Here is a 20408-nt window from a genome sequence, read left to right on the forward strand (position 1 = left end):
CGAAACGGCATGACCGGGCGACTGAGGCAACATGATCTGAGAAGTTTAGTTGGTTGTCGAGAACAACTCCTAGATTTCTTGCAGTCCTGGTAGGTGAAACAGACAGAGAGTCAAATTTGATGTTGATGTCGTGGTGTATGGTAGGTTTAGCTGGGAGGACCAGCAGTTCAGTCTTTGAGAGGTTCAGCTGGAGGTGGTGTGCCTTCATCCATGTAGCTATGTCTGAGAGGCAATCCGAGATCCGTGCTGAAACCAAGGGGTCATCAGGTGGAAAGGACAGATAGAGCTGTGTGTCGTCTGCATAGCAGTGGTATGAGAAGCCATGCGAACGGATAATCTGTCCCAAGGAGGTGGTGTAGATAGCAAAGAGAAGGGGGCCCAGTACTGAGCCCTGGGGGACCCCTGTGGTGAGATGGTGAGGTGCAGATAGCTGACCAAGCCATGATACGTTAAACGAGCGTCCTGTGAGGTAGGATTCAAACCAGGAGAGAGCAGAACCGGAGATTCCCATGTTAGCGAGTATAGAGAGAAGGATGCGGTGATTAACCGTGTCAAAGGCAGCCGATAAGTCAAGCAGAATGAGTACTGATGACCGAGCGGTCGCCCTGGCTTCTTTTAAGGCTTCTGTTACAGACAGCAGAGCCGTTTCGGTAGAGTGGCCGCTTTTGAACCCAGACTGATTTGGATCCAGAAGGTTGTTCTGTGAAAGGAAGTCAGAGACCTGTTTGGAGACTGCTCGTTCAATGCCTTTGGATAAGAAAGGCAGGAGTGAGACAGGGCGGTAGTTCTCGACTTGAGTAGGGTTGAGAGAAGCTTTCTTAAGTAACGGTGTTACCCGGGCCGTTTTGAACGCTGTTGGAAATGTGCCGGAGGTTAGCGATGCATTGATCACGTGTGTGATAGCTGGTGCGATGGTCGGGCTGATGGACTGAAGTAGGCTTGTAGGTATAGGGTCCAGCGAGCATGTGGTAGGACGGCTGCATGTCAGGAGTCTAGATACTTCATTCTCGGAGAGAGGCGTGAATGCTGAAAAAGATGATCTAGCAGTCCCTAGAGGTTGTAGGAGTGCGGTATCTGAGTCCGATGCGTTGAGTGGGCATGTAGAGAATTGACCGCTGATTGCCGCCACTTTGTTTGTAAAAAATGAGGCGAGGGTATCTGCAGTAAGGCTGGATGGAGGAGGAGGCATCTGAGGGTTGAGTAGCGATTTGAAGGTTGAAAAAAGTTTTCGAGTGTCTGTAGCACTGTTGATTTTGTCATTGTAGAAAGCCGTCTTAGCAGCAGTGATGCTGGCTGAGAAGGAGGCCAGGAGTGTCTGGTAGTTTTTGAGGTCATCAGTTAGTTTGGATTTGTGCCATTTCCTCTCCGCGGCTCTGAGTCTGGTGCGCTGCGATCGGAGGGTATCATTTAGCCATGGATGAGAGTGTTTGGATCGAGCTGGCCTTGTGGTAAGAGGGCACAGCTCGTCTAGACACGAGCTCAGTGTGGAGCAGAGCGAGTCTGTGGCCTCATTAACCTCCAGAGAGGAGAAGGTGTTGAGTGGAGGTAGACCGGAGGCAACCACAGAGGAAAAGTGCGTTGGAGACAGGTTCCGGATGTTGCGGCGGAACGTGACCATCGGCTGAGGAGCCGGAGGCTGTTCTGTCAGGCTGACGTTGAACCGGATGAAGAAGTGGTCAGAAAGATGGAGAGGCGTCACCGTGAGGGTGTCTGTGCTGCAGTTCCGAGTGAAGATCAAGTCAAGCTCTTTGCCAGCTTTGTGTGTCGGTGGGCTTTGAACCAGTTTGAGGTCGAAGGAGTGGATCAGGGCCAGAAAGTCCGCTGAGCCTGGGGCATCTAAGTGGATGTTGATATCGCCGAGAAGAAGAAGCGGACAGTCATGCTCAGGGATGGAGGACAGCAGAGTGTCAAGTTCATCCAAAAAGTCGCCTAGTTGGCCTGGAGGGCGGTAGATGACCAGCACGTAGAGTTTTGCTGGGGCGATCACTGTGATGGCATGGAATTCGAATGAGACATATTTGTTTGAAGGTAGTAGCGGGGTGAATTTCCATTTGTTGGAGATCAGCAGGCCTGCCCCACCTCCTCGTCCAGATGGACGAGGGGTGTGGGATAGTGTAAGGTTAGTGGAGAGTGCAGCCGGGGTGGCTGTGTTCTCTGGTTTGATCCAAGTCTCAGTGAGAGCAAGTAATTATGTTGTATGATTTAGTAATCCATGTAATTATTTGTCATGTCATTAAAGTAAGGGATGAGAGAGACAGAGAGAGAGAGAGAGGGTGATTGAGTGAGTGCATGACAGATTGTGTGTTTGTGTGTGTTCTCAGCTCTACACAGCCTGAGTGAAATGTAGTGAGGCCATTTTGTTATTTCTCTCTGCAGAGGTTCTTAAGGTTGTGGCTCCACTCAACCCTGTCCTTGGTGTAGTTGGTGAAGACCTGATTCTGCCCTGTTACCTCAACAACAATGTCAGTGCAGTGGACATGGAGGTGCAGTGGCTTATTGAAAGGACCAACAAACTGGTGCATCAGTACAGAAGACACATGGACATAACTGATGATCAGCTTCCAGCATACCGTGACAGGACCAGTCTGTTCAGAGAAGAGCTGCAGAGGGGCAACATCTCACTAAAGCTCAGATTAGTCAGCCTCTCAGACACAAACACATACAAGTGTTATGTCAAAGAGGGTCCTGCGACTCTTGAAAAAAATGTTAAAGTCGAAATTCATAGTAAGTGTACGGAGAAACACCCATAAGGAGGTCTTTACATTCATTCATTCATTCATTCAGTCAGGCAATCAGCTGCTTTTACTCTAAGCTTTTAGTTTTAGCAGTGCAAGTAAGGCAAAGATGCTCCTAATAAAGATTCATGATGTTGTTGTGAGCGTCTTGTTACGGTATTCAGCCCAAAGTCTTCTGTGATTTTGGTTGACGGACTGTTGTTCATAAGTCTTCGTATTGTCACTGATGGGGGTTTAACCAATTTGTGTCTGTGTAGAGTTTGGAAATGAACCAGAGACATCTGCTGTGAGCCACAATAATGGCAGTGTCACTCTGCTGTGTGTGTCCACAAACTGGACAACTAAACCTGCAATTGTGTGGATGGACGACAAAAGAAATATCCTTGCAGGAGATTTAGAGTACTGCTACAGCAATGACACCACCCTCTATGTCCAAAGAAGTGTCACTGTGCAGAAGAAGCATGGATACAGCTACACATGCAGAGTCTCATACCGGCACCACAGAAAAGAGAAGCTGATTAAAGTGGAATGTGAGTATCAGTGCTTGGTTACAGACAAATATACACTACAGGAGCACTACAGTGTATATACACTTAGAAATGTCCATTCCACTTCATTATAGACAGAATACCAGCTGAGATCAGTTGCATTGTTTTTTTTTTTACTCAGGGCAGCAGTTTTCAGATTACATTATGTGCTTACATAATCACAAATGGGTTCTCCAATATTTTCTTAGTTAGCCTTTTAACTCATTGAGTGCCAAAAACGTAATATTACGTTTTTCCTTCCCATGCGTTGAGTGCCAAAAACGTAATATTACGTTTTTAGCTTTTTTTTTAAATTACGAAACTAGACACTCTAACACACCTTATATGTGATTTTGGGAACTCTGTGATGAATGGAAATTAAATATATGACGCACTAATCTGGACATTTTATCTGGACATTTTATCATAACTCTTTATGCATTTGGGTCGAATCAGTGACGCATGCACGTCAGCGCAAAACCAGGCCATTTTCATGGGTCTATCACTAGGTGGCAGTCTCGCCAGGTCTCGCTGATCACTTCCCGGAAAGTTTACAGGCAACACTTCATATTTCATGAAAGACGTTATATCTCCATTTCTAGAAAAAAACTGCGATTTTGATGAAAACTAGCCACTGTTTAGCTTGGGATTTCTCAGGAACAGAGGCGTGTAGAAATACACGGTTTGCACCCACTGAGAGCTTAAAGTCTCACCTTTTAAACGAGCCATTGTATGTGTTCATAGCTATAACACAGAATATGCTGTGGCTGTACAAAAATCATCAACAATGGTCTAGATTGCTGGCACTCTAGGACAAAGCTTCCGAAAACAGCTTGGCATTCAATGAGTTAAAATTATATCAGACTAGTACCGGTAAACAGAATGTGCCTTTGCAGCATTGAATGAATGGTTGCTGATAATGGGCAATGTAGATAATTAAAGATCAACCATTTCTTTCTACAACAGTCAAGAACCCTTTTGCAATTATGTAAACACATAATGTAATCTGAAAACTGCTGCCCTGTTAATGATCTCAGCTGGTATTCTGTCCATGAAAGCCTGCTGTAACATCAACATAGTGAAAACGATAATCATATATTTAAAATGATGTTTTATGAAAACTATTGTATGTCCGCTTAAAAGCAGACATTTGGCCATGAATAGAGATCAGTTTAGATTACAGCTATATTCAAACAATCTGACAAACTGTGCCCATGTAGGCTACAGTAATGAATTTGTATCACTGTCTTCTGGTCACAATGACACTTCAATGTGAAAAACACGAAAGGCAGTGTTGTCAGTGTGCAGCCACTGTTTCAATATGCCGGTGCAACATGGCAAACTATGAGCTCTGTATGCCCTGATAAAGGACACATTGTAATCTTATAAAAATACCTTGATTGAGGTTATTACACAATAATCTCTGTAGGGACTCACTACGTCTATGCTGTATAGTTATGCTAGGTGAACGATTCACCTATTACAAGTTCGTTTACCATCAAATTGGCTTCGTAAAGGTGAAAATCTTGCATAGTGTGCCTTTAAGAAATACAACTATACCGTGGTGTATGCTATCATCCATGCTTCAAACTGATATACATTTTAGACCAGCCCTAGGAATGGCGATTTAATCTTTTATTTTTTACAGGGGGCTGGTTTGATCAACATCGGCACCATTGGATTCTTTTTGCCCCATTGTGTCTTGTGATCCTCATCTTACTCTCATTGTTGTTCTGTCAAGCTAAGGAAAAAATGGACAAACACAATGGTAATAACATTGACCTTGCACACTACACTTCAGGTCTCACCAATATCATCCTTTTCTAAAATTTGTTTTTGATAAGAAGCCCTAAGAAAAGTGTTTTTATCTAAACCACATGCATTGTTTGCACCTTTGTTGTTATCCACTAGTCCTTGTAAGTTCATAGCATGTGTCAGTTGTTCCTATTTACTAGTTTTAGGTGTCTGGCCAGTCTCCATAAAAAGGGCATGAGACAGGGCAGTGTGTAAACAAATTGACTCAAGAAAACCGAACATAAATCTAATGAAGGTGTAACATAAAACAAAAGCAGTCCATTCTACTAAATTAGAAAACCAATTTCAAAAGCTTTTAGGTATGAAAACCCTATATGATTATTTAGAATAATTTATCTTCTATTGAGTATAATTGTAATTTGGGATCAATGTTACGTTACTGTATTAAAAAAATATATGGGGAGGTGGTTATCCCAAGCCTTAACCCCTAAATTTCAATTTATGAAAATGATGTTAAAATTCCAGTGTTTCCCACAGAATTGAATTCTATTTGTGGTGGCAGGTTTACAGAACTAACTTGAATGCAACAGTTTTTAACAAATTAGCGCAGCGTGCTATGATGCTAACCATATTTAAGTAAGGGATAATGGACGACACGGTGGTCTGTTCACAGAAGTTAATGCACGGTCGAGGTTGTAAAACGGCCCCGACGCGAAGCGGAGGGCCGTTTAAACCTCGTAGTGCATTAACTTCTGTGAACAGACCACCGTGGAGTCCATTATCCCGCTTATTCCACTGTTGCCACTTGCGTTGTGTTCATTTCCTGTTACAATTTAAACATTTTAATCGCTTAAAACTGTCTTGTTTGTAGAACTAATTTCTTCCGACACATATCAACTAACAGGACAAACTGCCGTTACTAGTTCTAAATGGATGGTTGCTACGGCCAAAGGCCAGTCGTTAGTTCTATCTCTCCCGTTGTCAAGAGGGCGTATCCCAAGATTCTGATGAACTTTAGCTTTGAAACATCGCTATTTTACTTAGCCTGCTGTCATTGATCTAGCTAAAAGCCACCTCCGTCATATGCTACAATGTTGCAATGTTCTGAACGTCTGCATTTTACAGCTCGGATGCAACGTGACAGTTCATTTAAACTTCACAATGAGTTCGGCGAATTAATATACAAGTGTGATACGGCCAAAAAAATGGATCTACTTCATAGGTGTGCAGATAACATACGGTTAATGGTCGTTCTAAATTACGTAGGACAATGGGAAATTCAACCAAGCAGTGGAATAAGCACAATTTAGTACAACCTGGAAAATCATTGTGTGGTGGTCATTGTTGATATTGTGGTGGGCCGCCACAAATAAGTCAATGTATGGGAAACACTGAATTCATATTGTTTCTTCACATTTTTATTTTTAAATAACTTTTGATTTATTTTCAGAATTAATTTAGAAAAATGCATTAATAATAATAAACTCCATTTTTAAAACATTTACTTGAAAAATGTTTTTCCATATTTTCAGTACCAAAACAATTTATTAGTAAACTATACCAAAACAATATATTAGTAAACTATAGATCTAGAGAGAACTATCATGGTAGAGTGGTGGGAAGGTAGAGCCTGTGATATTGAAGTTAATGTGATTAGTGTGATCGGTTGTGACATGCTTGTTTCGGAAGTGACAAAATGCTATTTTATCCTCGGTATTTATGATTTTTTTTTTCTCAATTTGCACATATTCAGTACAGTGGCCCATAAATAAGTGGCTTAATTTGGCTTTTACCGTTTTTTTTTTTTGTGATATGTGATATTATCGTAAATAACGCAGCATATGCACAAACACATTTCACTACTGTATTCAGCAGCTGGAAGCAGTAAGTGGACAGCAAACAAACCGTCATACAATATTTAGTTGTGTCAGAAGAGGATATAACAATACAGTTGCATGATGTGAATACAGATGCATGATGTGAATGATGTAAATATATATAGTTCACATTTAAATAGTAATGTCTACAACTGTAGAATTTACGAAATGGCAATAGCCACATACATGTCAGCAAATGTGCGTAAGAGTGCTGATCAGTGTGTGTAGGTTCTTTTCTGACCTTAGAAAAATCCCTGATAAAAAACTGATGAATCTTTGTTAAATAATGTTTACAAATGTATAAAATAGATGATTAACAACTTACATTTGACCATTTTGCTGTTCTTTCAGTTTTGCAGATGTACAAAGAATTCCAGATCTCTGATTCCGGGGTCTTTTCTTTTTACAATGAGCTTTTGATCATTCACGGTCACAGAGAAATGCACATTGGGGAGGAAACACCCATTTCCTCAAAGAAGGATTATAAGGAGATCAAAGTGGAGGGGATCTTTAAAAACCAAGACGGCCATCTGGTCATTCTCCAGGGTGAACCTGGATATGGCAAGTCTCTCACTGCAAAGAAGATCATGCAAGACTGGGCACAAGGAACCTTCTACTCAGACATGTTTGAACTGGTTGTTCTCCTGAAGTGTGATGAGTTGGCTCTCTCATCACAGAAAAAAAATTTGTTGGAGCTCATAAATGATGATCAAAAGTACAAATCACTGATTAATGACATTCTAGCGGAGTCACCACACAAAGTACTGATCCTTATTGATGGTCTTGATGAATTTACTTTCACTAAGGAAGATATAAAATCATTTCCTACAAAACCACACACCCCAGCCCCATCTAAAGCTATTCTTTGTGGCTTGTTGAGTGGACGTATGCTACCTCAGTCCTCCCTGCTGGTCACCACCAGGCCCTCTGCCTCTGACAGACTAAATGTTCTGCTCAAAGGACGCACATGGAGATTTGCTGAGATCCGGGGCTTCACAGAACAGGGAGTGGAAGAATACTTCAAAAAGTTCTTTAATGGAGATACTATAGGTGTGTTCCAGAAGGTGAAAAATAATAAAATGCTGTTCACCTCCTGCTTTAACCCTTTTTTGTGCTGGATCACCTGTACATCTCTGAAGAGGTCAACTGGAAGCTCAGATGAGCTAGATAACGTGGGAACAATCACCTGTACAGCTCTGCAGAGGTCAACTGGAAGCCCAGACGAGCTAGATAAAGTGGGAACAACAACCTCCATATTTTGGGGATTTATTACTATTCTTCTGCAGAAGCAGCCACAAGTTGACACGAGACTGGGCCTCCTTTACCAACTCCATATACTAGCCAAAGGAGTGATCGAAGAAGGGAAAGCTCAGTTTGATTTGAGTGGCTCTCCACTTAAAAATTGGAACTGTGTTTTTAGGAATATTAACACTGACCAGAAGACAACATACAGATTTATACATCAGAGTTTTGTGGAGTTCTTCTTTGCTCTTGGCTATGCCATCCCAGGGAGGGAAGAGGCACAAAAGGTTGAGGAACTCCTGATTTCAGCACAGAGTAACTTTTTAAATTCAGAGTTTTACCTTCAGCCTGTTCTGGAGTTCCTATTTGGTTTGTCAAATGAGGCAGTCAGAGCCTCTCTTTGCAGCACATGTGGACTCGATTCCCCTACATCATCCCGTCAAAGCTCATTGTGTCTTCAGACTCAGATGAAGCAGTGGATCCTGGCTAGAAGTGATATCTTTTTCAGGCATAAGAGGTTTTTTCTTTTTCCATTCCACTGTCTCTATGAGCTCCACAATGAACAGTTTGTGAAGGAAGTCATGCAGCTCTTGGGGAAAATACGATTCCCTTACATTCCCTTAACTCATACAGACTGCTTGGTGATACGATATTGTCTTGAAGTATATCCCTCAATCAAGAAACTGGATCTCAGACACTGCAGCCTCACATCAGAGAAGCTAAAGCTATTGCAGCCTGTGTGGGCTACGTTGGAGTGTTGTAAACTTTGGTGAGTGCTATGCATAATTCTAAATACTTTTCTTACTCTCATGCTCTCTGAAGTTTAATGTTACTTTCTCACCCAAACAGTAACATTTATTTATATTTGCACTTTTCATTGACCCATGAGCCAAATTAATTACAAAGGGGACAAAAGTGTAGATGTAGGTGAAAAAAGGGGGGAAAATGTAGGTGTTCTCTGTATCAGCAATTCGCCTTATTCATATCACCCGGTGGCCAAAACGAGGCTAAAGGATACACTTGCCATTACACTTGCCATTACAGAAGGGTTCACTGGCCTGTTCTTCTTCAGTGAGTTTTTTTGGCAGTTTGCAAACGGAGTGCATTACCACCACCATCTGCTGGACTTATTAAGTGTACCCTTTAGCCTCGTTCTGGCCGCCGGGTGAATAAGGCAAATTATACCCTTATGTGTCCAGCTTTTCTGTATGGAATGTTTTTGTGACAGAATTAAATAAATAAAGGAAATATGAAATAAATAAATAAAAGATTAAATAAATCAATAAAAAATTAAATAAATAAATAAATAAATAACAGTTGTGAAATAAATAAATAAAAAGATTAAATGTAAAAACCATATACTGTATATATATATATATATATATATATATATATATATAGTGTTTCCCACAGAATCGGATTCAATTTGTGGCGGTAGCTGACTTGGACAACGGGGGGGTCGTCTTGGTAGATGTCGATAACTAGCCAACACTTGTGCTAACTATTAGCGCTAGATGTTCATCCATATCATGTCTATCAACCCTTGCAAGGGGTTCACAACAAACAGACCCATTAAATCACAAAATATTTTCACACCTGATATTTTCCCAAAAGCATGAATTTAGAATAAAATCCTTGTTGTATGTTTTGTGTAGTTCTGATACAAGTATTGCTGTGTCCTTAGTCCATTGTGGTTCACAGGTAGCCGTGATGGGTGACTGACATTATTTATTTGGTGCATTGCAAGGCTGTGCATATGTCAATGTATATATATATATATATATATATATATATATATATATATATATATATATATATATATATATATATATATTATGTCATGCCGTTTAGGAAATTAATTAAAGTCTGAATATATATATCAGAATCTGAATATAGTTTAAAAACCTGAATATCAAAATCAGAATATATACATCAAAGTCTGAATATAGATAAAAACTATATAGGTCAAAACCTGAGAATATATGTCAAAATCTGAATATATATATCAAAACCCTGAATATATAAAACATGAGAATATATGTCAAAATCTGAATATATATATCAAAACCCTGAATATATAAAACATGAGAATATATGTCAAAAGGGACTCATAAATGTTGGGGCAATTTTGGGGTTACGTCCTGCGTCACATCTCTCATGCAGGTTCTACACAGAGCTGGCGAACCTGGTCTTAAATCTAACAAGTTATGCCTTTTATAACAAGCCTTTTAATGGAAAAGTGGTGTTTAACTTCCATAATCTTTGTTTAGTGAACACATAGAACCGTCAGTTTGTAAGCAAAATCAAGAATTATGATCTTAGAGTTTGTTTATTGTTACCTAGCAACCGAGGCTTTAAGTGTTAAAACTTATTGCAATCTTGTTTCTGATCAGTAGGCCATGGTAGTACCCTGGAAATCCAGAGTTCTCGCGAGAGCACAATGGAATTGTCTTTGCGAGACACTGTGGCAAAGAGCAATGATGCACGTTACTTTTTCCCCTTGCATTCCGAGGAACAGCTAAATTGATGAAGACAGCGCTGCAACGTTGGAGGACAGTACACATTGGTCGTAGTGTTATCCGATTGCGTCGAAGTCAGAAATCATTCAGAGTAAACATGGTCTAGTGTTATCCTATTGCAGTGAGATTTTTAAATGCATGCTTGTTGCCGCCCCTCGAGTTGGGCCATTACATTGCTCTTTGCCAGACCCTTAATCTTTCTAGATTATCAGGGTCTGGATTTTCCAGGCTACCATGGTAGGCCAACTTGGTGTGAATTCACACACAGGGAAAATTCTCTCTCGATGTTGAGTTGCCTGCAGGCGCGCCGGGTTTAAAACATTATTGATAAAAAGTCTAAGTAGCCTGTTTAACATCCAAAGACAGTCATTGTACTTCTCAAGAGTTAATAAACAGTACAGGCCAGCTCGCTGTTCCATTAATCATATATGGGAAACCAAAAATAAATAGGCGGTCAATAGTAAAACGACTCGTGGGCTAAAAAAATTGCCATTGACTAATTTTCATGGTTGATTACGTCGACTAATCGCGGCAGCGCTACCCTACATATATTACTTCTAGGAGATCCTGCCTCTCTGGGATGATCTTTTTCACACCCCAGTGTTTCCCATACATTGACTTATTTGTGGCGGCCCACCACAATATCAACATTGACCACCACACAATGATTTTTTATGTTGTACTAATGTATATGGGATGAAATCCTTTCCTTTTAATCTCTCTCTCTTTAATTAAGTTATGTGCAAGCAAGAAGCAGTATCCCTACGCTAACACAGGGAATACATAGAATATTGTTGGGTTGTCGAGGTTAGCACACTATAACGTTACAGCTACTTGTCAATATCGACTTGTCGTGCAAGGCAAGTATAACTAATAGGCTATTCATTTTATTGACTCTTGACACAGAATGTTTGCTCAACACCCACTCATCCCAGAGAGTCCCCTTCACCTACCACCACAAATACAATTAAATTCTGTGGGAAACACTGCACCCAATTGTGTTGCCAGTTATCCTAATTCATATGTGTGTTTTCTTTATCATTACACAACTTTTCCAGCAATTTGTTACCCCCGTCCCAACTGTTTTTGAAACGTGTTGCTGGTATCAAATTCAAAATTAACATATATTTTCCAAGAAATAGTCAAATTGGTAATTTTCATTAATTTTCATACATTTGATATATTGTCTGTGCCCTTTTTGCCACTAAATATGAGTTTAAGAGATTTGCAGATTATTACATTCTGTTTTTATTTGCATTTTACACAACGTCCCAAGTTTGGGTGTTGAACTGTACTTTATCCCTTACATACATTGTTTTGAAGGATAACTGCTGACGGATTGGATAACACTGACATTTTTGAGTTGGTGGGAATCCTTTCAAGGTAGGATCAGCTCCAAAAGCCTCATTATAGCAGTAGAACTTCGTGAAAATATGATTTAACATGCAAAAGCCACTGCATTGTTTGCAATTATCCTGACATAGCATATTGATATACTTAGTTTCACCACATCTGATTAATTGTTGAATATTCCTCAATTATTATGTTGACAACCTTGTTTCTTCATCTCTGACAGCCCATCTGAGCTGAATGAACAAAAGTCTGTGAATTTACAATTTCTGTCAGTGAAGAGCTTCACACTAGACACTGCCTCCAATTTGTTAAAGGTATTCCAAAGGACAAAACATCTCTTCTGTATGAGGTAAGAGTTTGTGCAGTATGTTAGTCCGAGACTCATTGGCAAGATGTATGGCTTCATTTGTGGGTTTTGAAGTCCTGTATAATATAAAAAAGCACTGGCATACAAATAGTTCTTATCTAAATTGAATTTAAATATGACTTGGCTGAGTCAAGTAGAGGGGTGTTACGATGCACTGTGAATCGGCTAAAAATCTATACACATGTGTGAAGATTACAACTGGCTGAGATTAGTTTTTTAATCAGAATAGGGCGTAATCTTCTTTAAATCATAATTTGTCTGCAGCTCCGAGCAGTATTTCCCGCAGCACTTTACAGTTAGCAAGACTTGCCTCCAGCCTTAACTACGTTGTCCAAAAATAAATAAATCAATTCATAGATCTTTCATTGTAGGGCTATGTGGAACTTTACCAATGTAGAAGTAGGCCTACCTTGCACAGCCTCTATTTGCCCCACTCTCTCTCTCTCTCTCTCTCTCTCTCTCTCTCTCTCTCTCTCTCTCTCTATGGACCCTTCTCTGCATGCACATTTAATCCAAACATTCACATTCACGTTGGCACATATGTTAGCACATATGTTAGCAACTTAGTTGGTTGGCAATGGAAAATTGCACTGCAACCAACAAAGTTGCTGACTTAGTTAGCAACTATGGTTTTGGGAAACGCGCCCCCGGTTAGCAACATTAGCACGCTGCACATTTTTTTTTCAAAACGGTTGCATTCAAGTTGGCTGCTAAGTTCTCAATCCCAATGTAATGGGAGTTTTTTCCCAGACTCCAAGACTCACTTTTGAGGAGAAAAAGTGTGGTAACTGAACAGTCCAACCAGTAGACTATGATAAACTAGCCAATTAGATTAGCCTAATTTGTTTACAATTTACAACAATTTCCAGGCTTCAACCAGTGCTGCTGACAGCTGAAGCAGTAGACAGAAAGAGGTAGAGCAGTAGGAGCCTAATGTAGCCTAATAATAGGCTAACAGTAGGCTATAATATCGGCATAATATGTGCTATCATGAATAAATATTCAGAAATACAGTATTTTTTTCTTTTTATAGGTTCAGTAGTTTATATCATATATATCACATCAAAATTTTATTATAGTAATAATATTATAGATAATATAATATTTTACATGGCCTATATATATATATTATCCTGCCTATTCCACTGTCGCCACTTGCGTCGTGTTCATTTCCTGTTATAATTGTATAATGTTATAACATTTTAATCGCTAAAACTGTCTTGTTTGTAGAACTAATTTCTTCCGACACATATCAGCTAATTTCTCAACTTGCAGGACAAACTGCTGTTACTAGTTCTAAATGGATGGTTGTTATGGCCAAAGGCCAGTCGTAAGTTCTATCTCTCCCGTCAAGCGGGCGTATCCCAGGATTCTGATGAACGTTAGCTTGGACTAGCGCTCGCATCACTTTTAATAGATACACATATGTAGAACTGGACAGTGTGCCGTCTGTTAAAAGTGATGTGAGCGCTAGTCCAGAGCCCCCTGGTGGCTGGCTGCAGTACAATGTGTAACTCCGCCCATCCCCATGTATTTCAATGGCCAAGTAGCCAACTTTCCGTGTCACTTTTCTCACAATAGTTTTCAAGATGCTTCAATACACACCATTTTTGTTTTCTCGCAGAATTTTTTTTTTAATGTTATTTTAACAAATCTAACAAGGGCGTGTTTACACCTATGATTGACAGCTGGCTGGCTGCAGACACGGCGTTTTGTCCATGTGTTTTACCGCCTATGCTAAAGTGCATCGTCACTCGTCAAAAGTCTCGTCAAAAGTCTAGTAGGATGTCCAGTTCACATTGGGAGGGGTTTCGTTATCAAAAGTGGAGCGCATGGCGTAACAAGGTGTTCCTAGGTCTTTTAATCAGTCATATGGGTGTGTTTGGGGCGTAACATCATTTTAAACCAATGTGAATGACATCTGTCATTCCCTTTAACGGCGCAATGAGCGATATGTCAAATAAATGCATCGGTATTTTGGCATTCAACGGCACATTTGAAGGAGGCTGCTTGCGAGACCAGTCATTCTTAAACCATGCATTACTAAAACCTAGCATAGCCTTCACGCATTTGCACTCGTCTATTATTTGAACTCATTGGCAAAGTGAAACTAACTTCACCAAGGAGTCAGTCAACGACAAGACAGTTATATGCAGTTACTTTCACTATTGACTGACAATGGGTTACCATCGAAAACATAGGCTGGAAAAAGCAACACTTACCCTAATGTTGCTCAAATGACTGAATAAAACAACATTTATCCTGCAGAGGAGTTGCTTATATCTCTTGACAGTGCGTCTTCAGCTGTCCTCCATACGTGTCTCTCGCCTCTCCCCTAATCACTTTTAACCGTCATTACCAATTTGCAAATGATGGTGAATAACTACTCATCATGAGATGTACAGTATTTCGTAAAATCTTTATTCTAATTATGTTTCCCATTGTAATCGTGCAATTTGTAATGCTTTGCATCGACGTGCGCTGGTGTGCGTTCATGAATGATAGAAGGATGGTGCGTGCACCTGCCAATATGACTGTTGACATGCGCTCTTAAAATAGCATATGAACAGCTCGCCATTGACTTCTGACCAGGTTTAGGTGGTGTACGATAGCGATTTTTAGACAATGCGCCAGGCCCCTCCCTAGGTTGTTAATTGCCACACCCCTGGGCGTAATGCTTAAAAAATAAACGTGCAAAATACCAAATTAAACTTTCCGCGGGTGAAAAACGAGTATTACGCCATGCGCTGGTGCCCAAAATACAGCCCTTTATGTCCTGGGCCATATCGGTGATGAGCCAGGAAATGGTCCCGTCAGACAGCGGCACTGATTCCAGCTCACGGGCCAGTTTATGCCCATGCATTGCGCGACTCATAGCGATGGCAGCTGGTTTTATTAGTGTTTCCCCGATTGTGTGTGTCTTTTTTGCCTGTGCAATTAAAAATGCCACCTCATATGAAACCTTTTGAGCTTTGGTTGGGATTGTTGTTTGGTTAATTAGGATTTTCTTTTGGCCTTGCAACTCTTTCTCCTTTCTCCGGAAAAAATCTGTCGGTTTAGCGGCAAGAGAGGGATGCTTAGTTTTCATGTGTCTGAGCATTTTTACGGGCTTTAGGCTCTCATGTGCAAGCACCTCTGTACACACTACACATTGGGGATGTTGTATTTCGTTGACAACGACGCATGTGAATCCATACTGTAAATATTCCTCTCGATACTTGCGACACTTGGAGGAAGGCTGATCCGACTGCTTATAGACCCCCTTATGGCTTCCCGCGCCAGACGTCGATGGACAAGGCGATTCTCTGCTCTCCTCTGCTACCCTCTCCGCTAGCTTCTCTGCCTCCTCCGCTAGCCTCTCTGTCTTTTCTTTGCTCGGTATTAACCAACGTTTCATTTTGAAAAATCAGCAAAAAATCATCAATAAGCTAGTTCAGAGAAAATCTACTGGTCCGCTTTGTGATGTTTACTGTGGAGCCGTAAAGTGACCTGACACCTGCAAATGATGCTGTCGTTAATCTGTGGTAATTAACTCAGTAGGAAAATCTATAGTTTTATTTTAATTTTAACTACCATGTTTCTTAACATTAATTTTTACAATTATGGCAGAATTTTTCTGAATTTTATTTTTTCCAAATTTATTTGATTTATAGAAACCCTCGGGGGGTCGCTGTCATGGCCACCTGGCTCACAGTAGCAATGACATAGGGGAGACCACACTGTTTGTTAAGTTAAATACAAAGTAATTTATTAAAACATTAACTTATATCATGAAAACATACTTTACATAAATAAGTGTACCAAGTCAGTAAATGAGAAGCAAGAGAAAGCTAATCAAAAGTGTAGTGCAGATCAGTAAAGTGTAGACTATGTGTAATGCAAAAAGGCAAAAAGGATGAGGCTGCCACCAGCATGGAGGCCAGAGCTAAGCCCAGTCAAACAGAGCTGTGCATGGCAGAGCATGGCAGAGAGTGAACTACTGGCAGGAGATGGTTTTTGAACAGTCCCGCCAATCAACTGCTGTCTAGACTTGATGGCCTGAACAGACAGCTCCCCCTTCAGACTGGGGGGAGAGAGACCGCCAAACATATTATCTCAAAAGGTGGAGTGAGCACACCCAGCACGGCAAAGCCGGGCGTGACATCACTCCCCCCACAAGACATAGACGGGTCTCTGTAAAACTAAATTCCACCCATTACACCATTTCCCATAATCAATACTAAGAAAAGAAACAAACCCAATAACAAACTAGATCCAAAATTACAAAATGACTAAACTCATTACCCTTTTTCACCAGTTAACCCAAAAGCCTAATGTGAGGCTAAACCAAATGAATCACCCTTCACCCAGACCCTCAATACAACAGCCACCACCAGAAATTACCAAACTCACCCCCTAGCCCACCTAATTCTCACCCCCCAACCTCCTCCTTCCCACTCAGCAGATCCTGGCGCCTGGATAGCAATTTAAGAGTGGAAAGACAGGAGACAGCAGTTAAAGGACAATTCCGGCGCAAAATGAACCTAGGGGTTAATAACACATTTGTACGAGTTCGACCGTTCGCTGGGATTTATTTTCATGCTAGTCGAATGTGACCAGTTTTATTGCAAACCGCTAATTAGTGTTTAACGCTAGCCTTCGGGGCACACGTACAGTAGAAAGAAATCGCTATTTCTATACCACTAACAAGGCTCAAAATAGCACCACACTTACACAGTAGCATAATGAGGGTCTCTACATGTAAACCGAAGCATTGAGAACTTTGTAAGTGTACAGGCAGTTTATTAAAAAGAAACACATTACCGTTCACGTCTGGTTCACATACAGGCAGGCGCCTTGGGAAAACGAAACTCTGGGATGTGAAGTGAATCTCATGTGAAACGTTGTTGCTGAAAGAAAGGACTGTGCAAAAGAGAAGCACTGAACGCAACAGGAGACATAAGAGATGGCAGGCTATTTGAACGAATTTGAAGACATCGAGGATGAACCGTGGTAAAGTTGGTTTTATATTGGACGTTGGATATTCGACACATTCGAAAAATCTATTTAGCACTGACTACGAGGGTCAAATTTGTGTCAAACCAACTTTAATGTGTTTAAACAAGGCCTGCCTATATTACACAAAGCTTCTTTTGTCCAAAAACCCATGTTTTGATTTTATGAATTTTTTAGGCTGATAAAAGATTTCAATCTATTATGCGGCTTCACCTTTTGACTTGCCCATACTAAAACATATCTCCTGAACTCGGCTTACTGCCCTTTCTAGTACACAAAGCTTCTTTTTCCCTAAAACCTACTCTTTGATTTTATACAATTTTTAATGTTAAATGTTTCAAATCTATTATGCGGCTTGCCCTTTTGACCTACCCATGTCAAAACACATCTGGTGAACTCGGATTACTGCTCTATATAGTACACAAAGCTTCTTTTTCCCAAAAATCCATTCTTTGATTTTATAAATATTTTTTAATGTAAAAAAAATGCTTTAAATCTATTATCGGCTTGACCTTTTGACCTAACCATGTCAAAACACATCTGTTGCACTCAGCTAACTGCCCTTCATAGTGCACAACGCTTCTTTTTTTCCAGAAACTCACTCTTTGATTTTATATAAATGTTTTACTATTCAAAAATGCTATACATCTATTATGCGGCTTGACCTTTTGACCTACCCATGTCAAAACACATCTGTTGCACTCAGCTAACTGGCCTTCATAGTACACAAAGCTTATTTTTTCCAAAAACTCACTCTTTGATTTTATATAAATTTTTTACTATTCAAAAATGCTATAAATCTATTATGCGGCTTGACCTTTTGACCTACACATGTCAAAACACATCTGCTGCACTCGGCTAACTGCCCTACATAGTACACAAAGCTTATTTTTTCCAAAAATGCACTCTTTGATTTTATATTATTTTTTTATTATTCAAAAATGCTATAAATCTATTATGTGCCTTCACCTTTTGACCTACCCATGTCAAAACACATCTGTTGCACTCGGCTAACTGCCCTACATAGTACACAAAGCTTCTTTTTTTCAAAAACGCACTCTTTGATTTTATATAAATTTTTTACTATTCAAAAATGCTATGAATCTATTATGCGGCTTCCCCTTTCGACCTACCCATGTCAAAACACATCTGCTGCACTCAGCTAACTGCCCTACATAATACACAAAGCTTCTTTTTTCCAGAAACTCACTCTTTGATTTTATATTAATTTTTTACTATTCAAAAATGCTATAAATCTATTATGCGGCTTGACCTTTTGACCTACCCATGTCAAAACACATCTGTTGCACTCAGCTAACTGGCCTTCATAGTACACAAAGCTTCTTTTTTCCAAAAACTCACTCTTTGATTTTATATACATTTTTTACTATTCAAAAATGCAAAAAAACAAGCTACCTCTTTGTAGGTAGACATACATCATTTATATTTATTAAGTTAACTATATTTTGTTTTCCATCCAAAGTTCCATTTGGCTGTGTAAATCAACTGGATTTTTTTATATTTTCAATAAATGTATAATATAGATTTATAGCATTTTTTGATAATAAAATCAAAGAGTGGGCTTTGGAAAAAATAAGCTTTGTGTACTATGTAGGGCAGTTAGCTGAGTGCAGCAGATGTGTTTTGACATGGGTAGGTCAAAAAGTGAAGGCGCATAATAGATTTATAGCATTTTTGAATAGTAAAATATTAATATAAAATCAAAGAGTGAGTTTTTGGAAAAAATAAGTTTTGTGTACTATGTAGGGCAGTTAGCTGAGTGTAGCAGATGTGTTTTGACATGGGTAGGTCAAAAGGTGAAGGCGCATAATAGATTTATAGCATTTTTTAATAGTAAAAAAATAATATAAAATCAAAGAAAGAGTTTTTGAAAAAAATAGGCTTTGTGTACTATGTAGGGCAGTTAGCCGAGTGCAGCAGATGTGTTTTGACATGGGTAGGTCAAAAGGTGAAGGCACATAATAGATTTATAGCATTTTTGAATAGTAACAAATTTATATAAAATCAAAGAGTAAGTTTTTGAAAAAAAGAAGCTTTGTGTACTATGTAGGCCAGTTAACTGAGTGCAGCAGATGTGTTTTGACATGGGTTGGTCAAAAGGTCAATTCGCATAATAGATTTATAGCATTTTTGAATAGTAAAAAATTAATATAAAATCAAAGAGTGAGTTTTTGAAAAAAAGAAGCTTTGTGTACTATGAAGGCCAGTTAGCTGAGTGCAACGGATGTGTTTTGACATGGGTAAGTCGAAAGGGGAAGCCGCATAATAGATTTATAGCATTTTTGAATAGTAAAAAATTAATATAAAATCAAAGAGTGAGTTTTTGAAAAAAAGAAGCTTTGGGTACTATGAAGGCCAGTTAGCTGAGTGCAACAGATGTGTTTTGACATGGGTAAGTCGAAAGGGGAAGCCGCATAATAGATTTATAGCATTTTTGAATAGTAAAAAATGTATATAAAATCAAAGAGTACATTTTTGAAAAAAAGAAGCTTTGTGTACTATGTAGGCAAGTTAGCTGAGTGCAACAGATGTGTTTTGACATGGGTAGGTCAAAAGGTGAAGGCACATAATAGATTTATAGCATTTTTATAAAGTAAAAAAATAATATAAAATCAAAGAGTGAGTTTTTGGAAAAAAGAAGCTTTGTGTATTATGTAGGGCAGTTAGCTGAGTGCGGCAGATGTGTTTTGACATGGGTAGGTCAAAATGTCAGGTCGCATAATAGATTTATAGCATTTTTGAATAGTAAAAAATTAATATAAAATCAAAGAGTGCGTTTTTGAAAAAAAGAAGCTTTGTGTACTATGTAGGGCAGTTAGCTGAGTGCAGCAGATGTGTTTTGACATGGGTAGGTCGAAAGGTAAAGGCACATAATAGATTTATAGCATTTTTGAATAGTAAAAAAATAATATAAAATCAAAGAGTGCATTTTTGGAAAAAAGAAGCTTTGTGTACTATGTAGGGCAGTTAGCCGAGTGCAACAGATGTGTTTTGACATGGTTAGGTCAAAAGGTCAA

General features: G+C 39.5%; 1 protein-coding gene across 4 annotated transcripts in view; it reads left to right on the forward strand.

Moving 5' to 3' along the window:
• The window catches only part of LOC143100176 (uncharacterized), a 91793-nt gene that overhangs the window by 8295 nt on the left and 63090 nt on the right, over window positions 1-20408 (forward strand). For all 4 annotated transcript variants that reach the window (XM_076263148.1, XM_076263149.1, XM_076263150.1 and 1 more), the window contains exons 3-8: window positions 2377-2724; window positions 2993-3265; window positions 4911-5030; window positions 7246-8905; window positions 11979-12038; window positions 12232-12357. In XM_076263148.1, the coding sequence (XP_076119263.1) occupies window positions 2377-2724; window positions 2993-3265; window positions 4911-5030; window positions 7246-8905; window positions 11979-12038; window positions 12232-12357 (2587 nt within the window). The remainder of the gene's footprint in view (window positions 1-2376; window positions 2725-2992; window positions 3266-4910; window positions 5031-7245; window positions 8906-11978; window positions 12039-12231; window positions 12358-20408) is intronic.

Source organism: Alosa pseudoharengus, unplaced genomic scaffold, assembly GCF_046254945.1.
Source record: "Alosa pseudoharengus isolate Yale_2024_CS ecotype anadromous, Long Island Sound unplaced genomic scaffold, YU_APseudo_1.1 YU_APseudo_1.1_scf_3, whole genome shotgun sequence".
NCBI lineage: Eukaryota > Metazoa > Chordata > Actinopteri > Clupeiformes > Clupeidae > Alosa > Alosa pseudoharengus.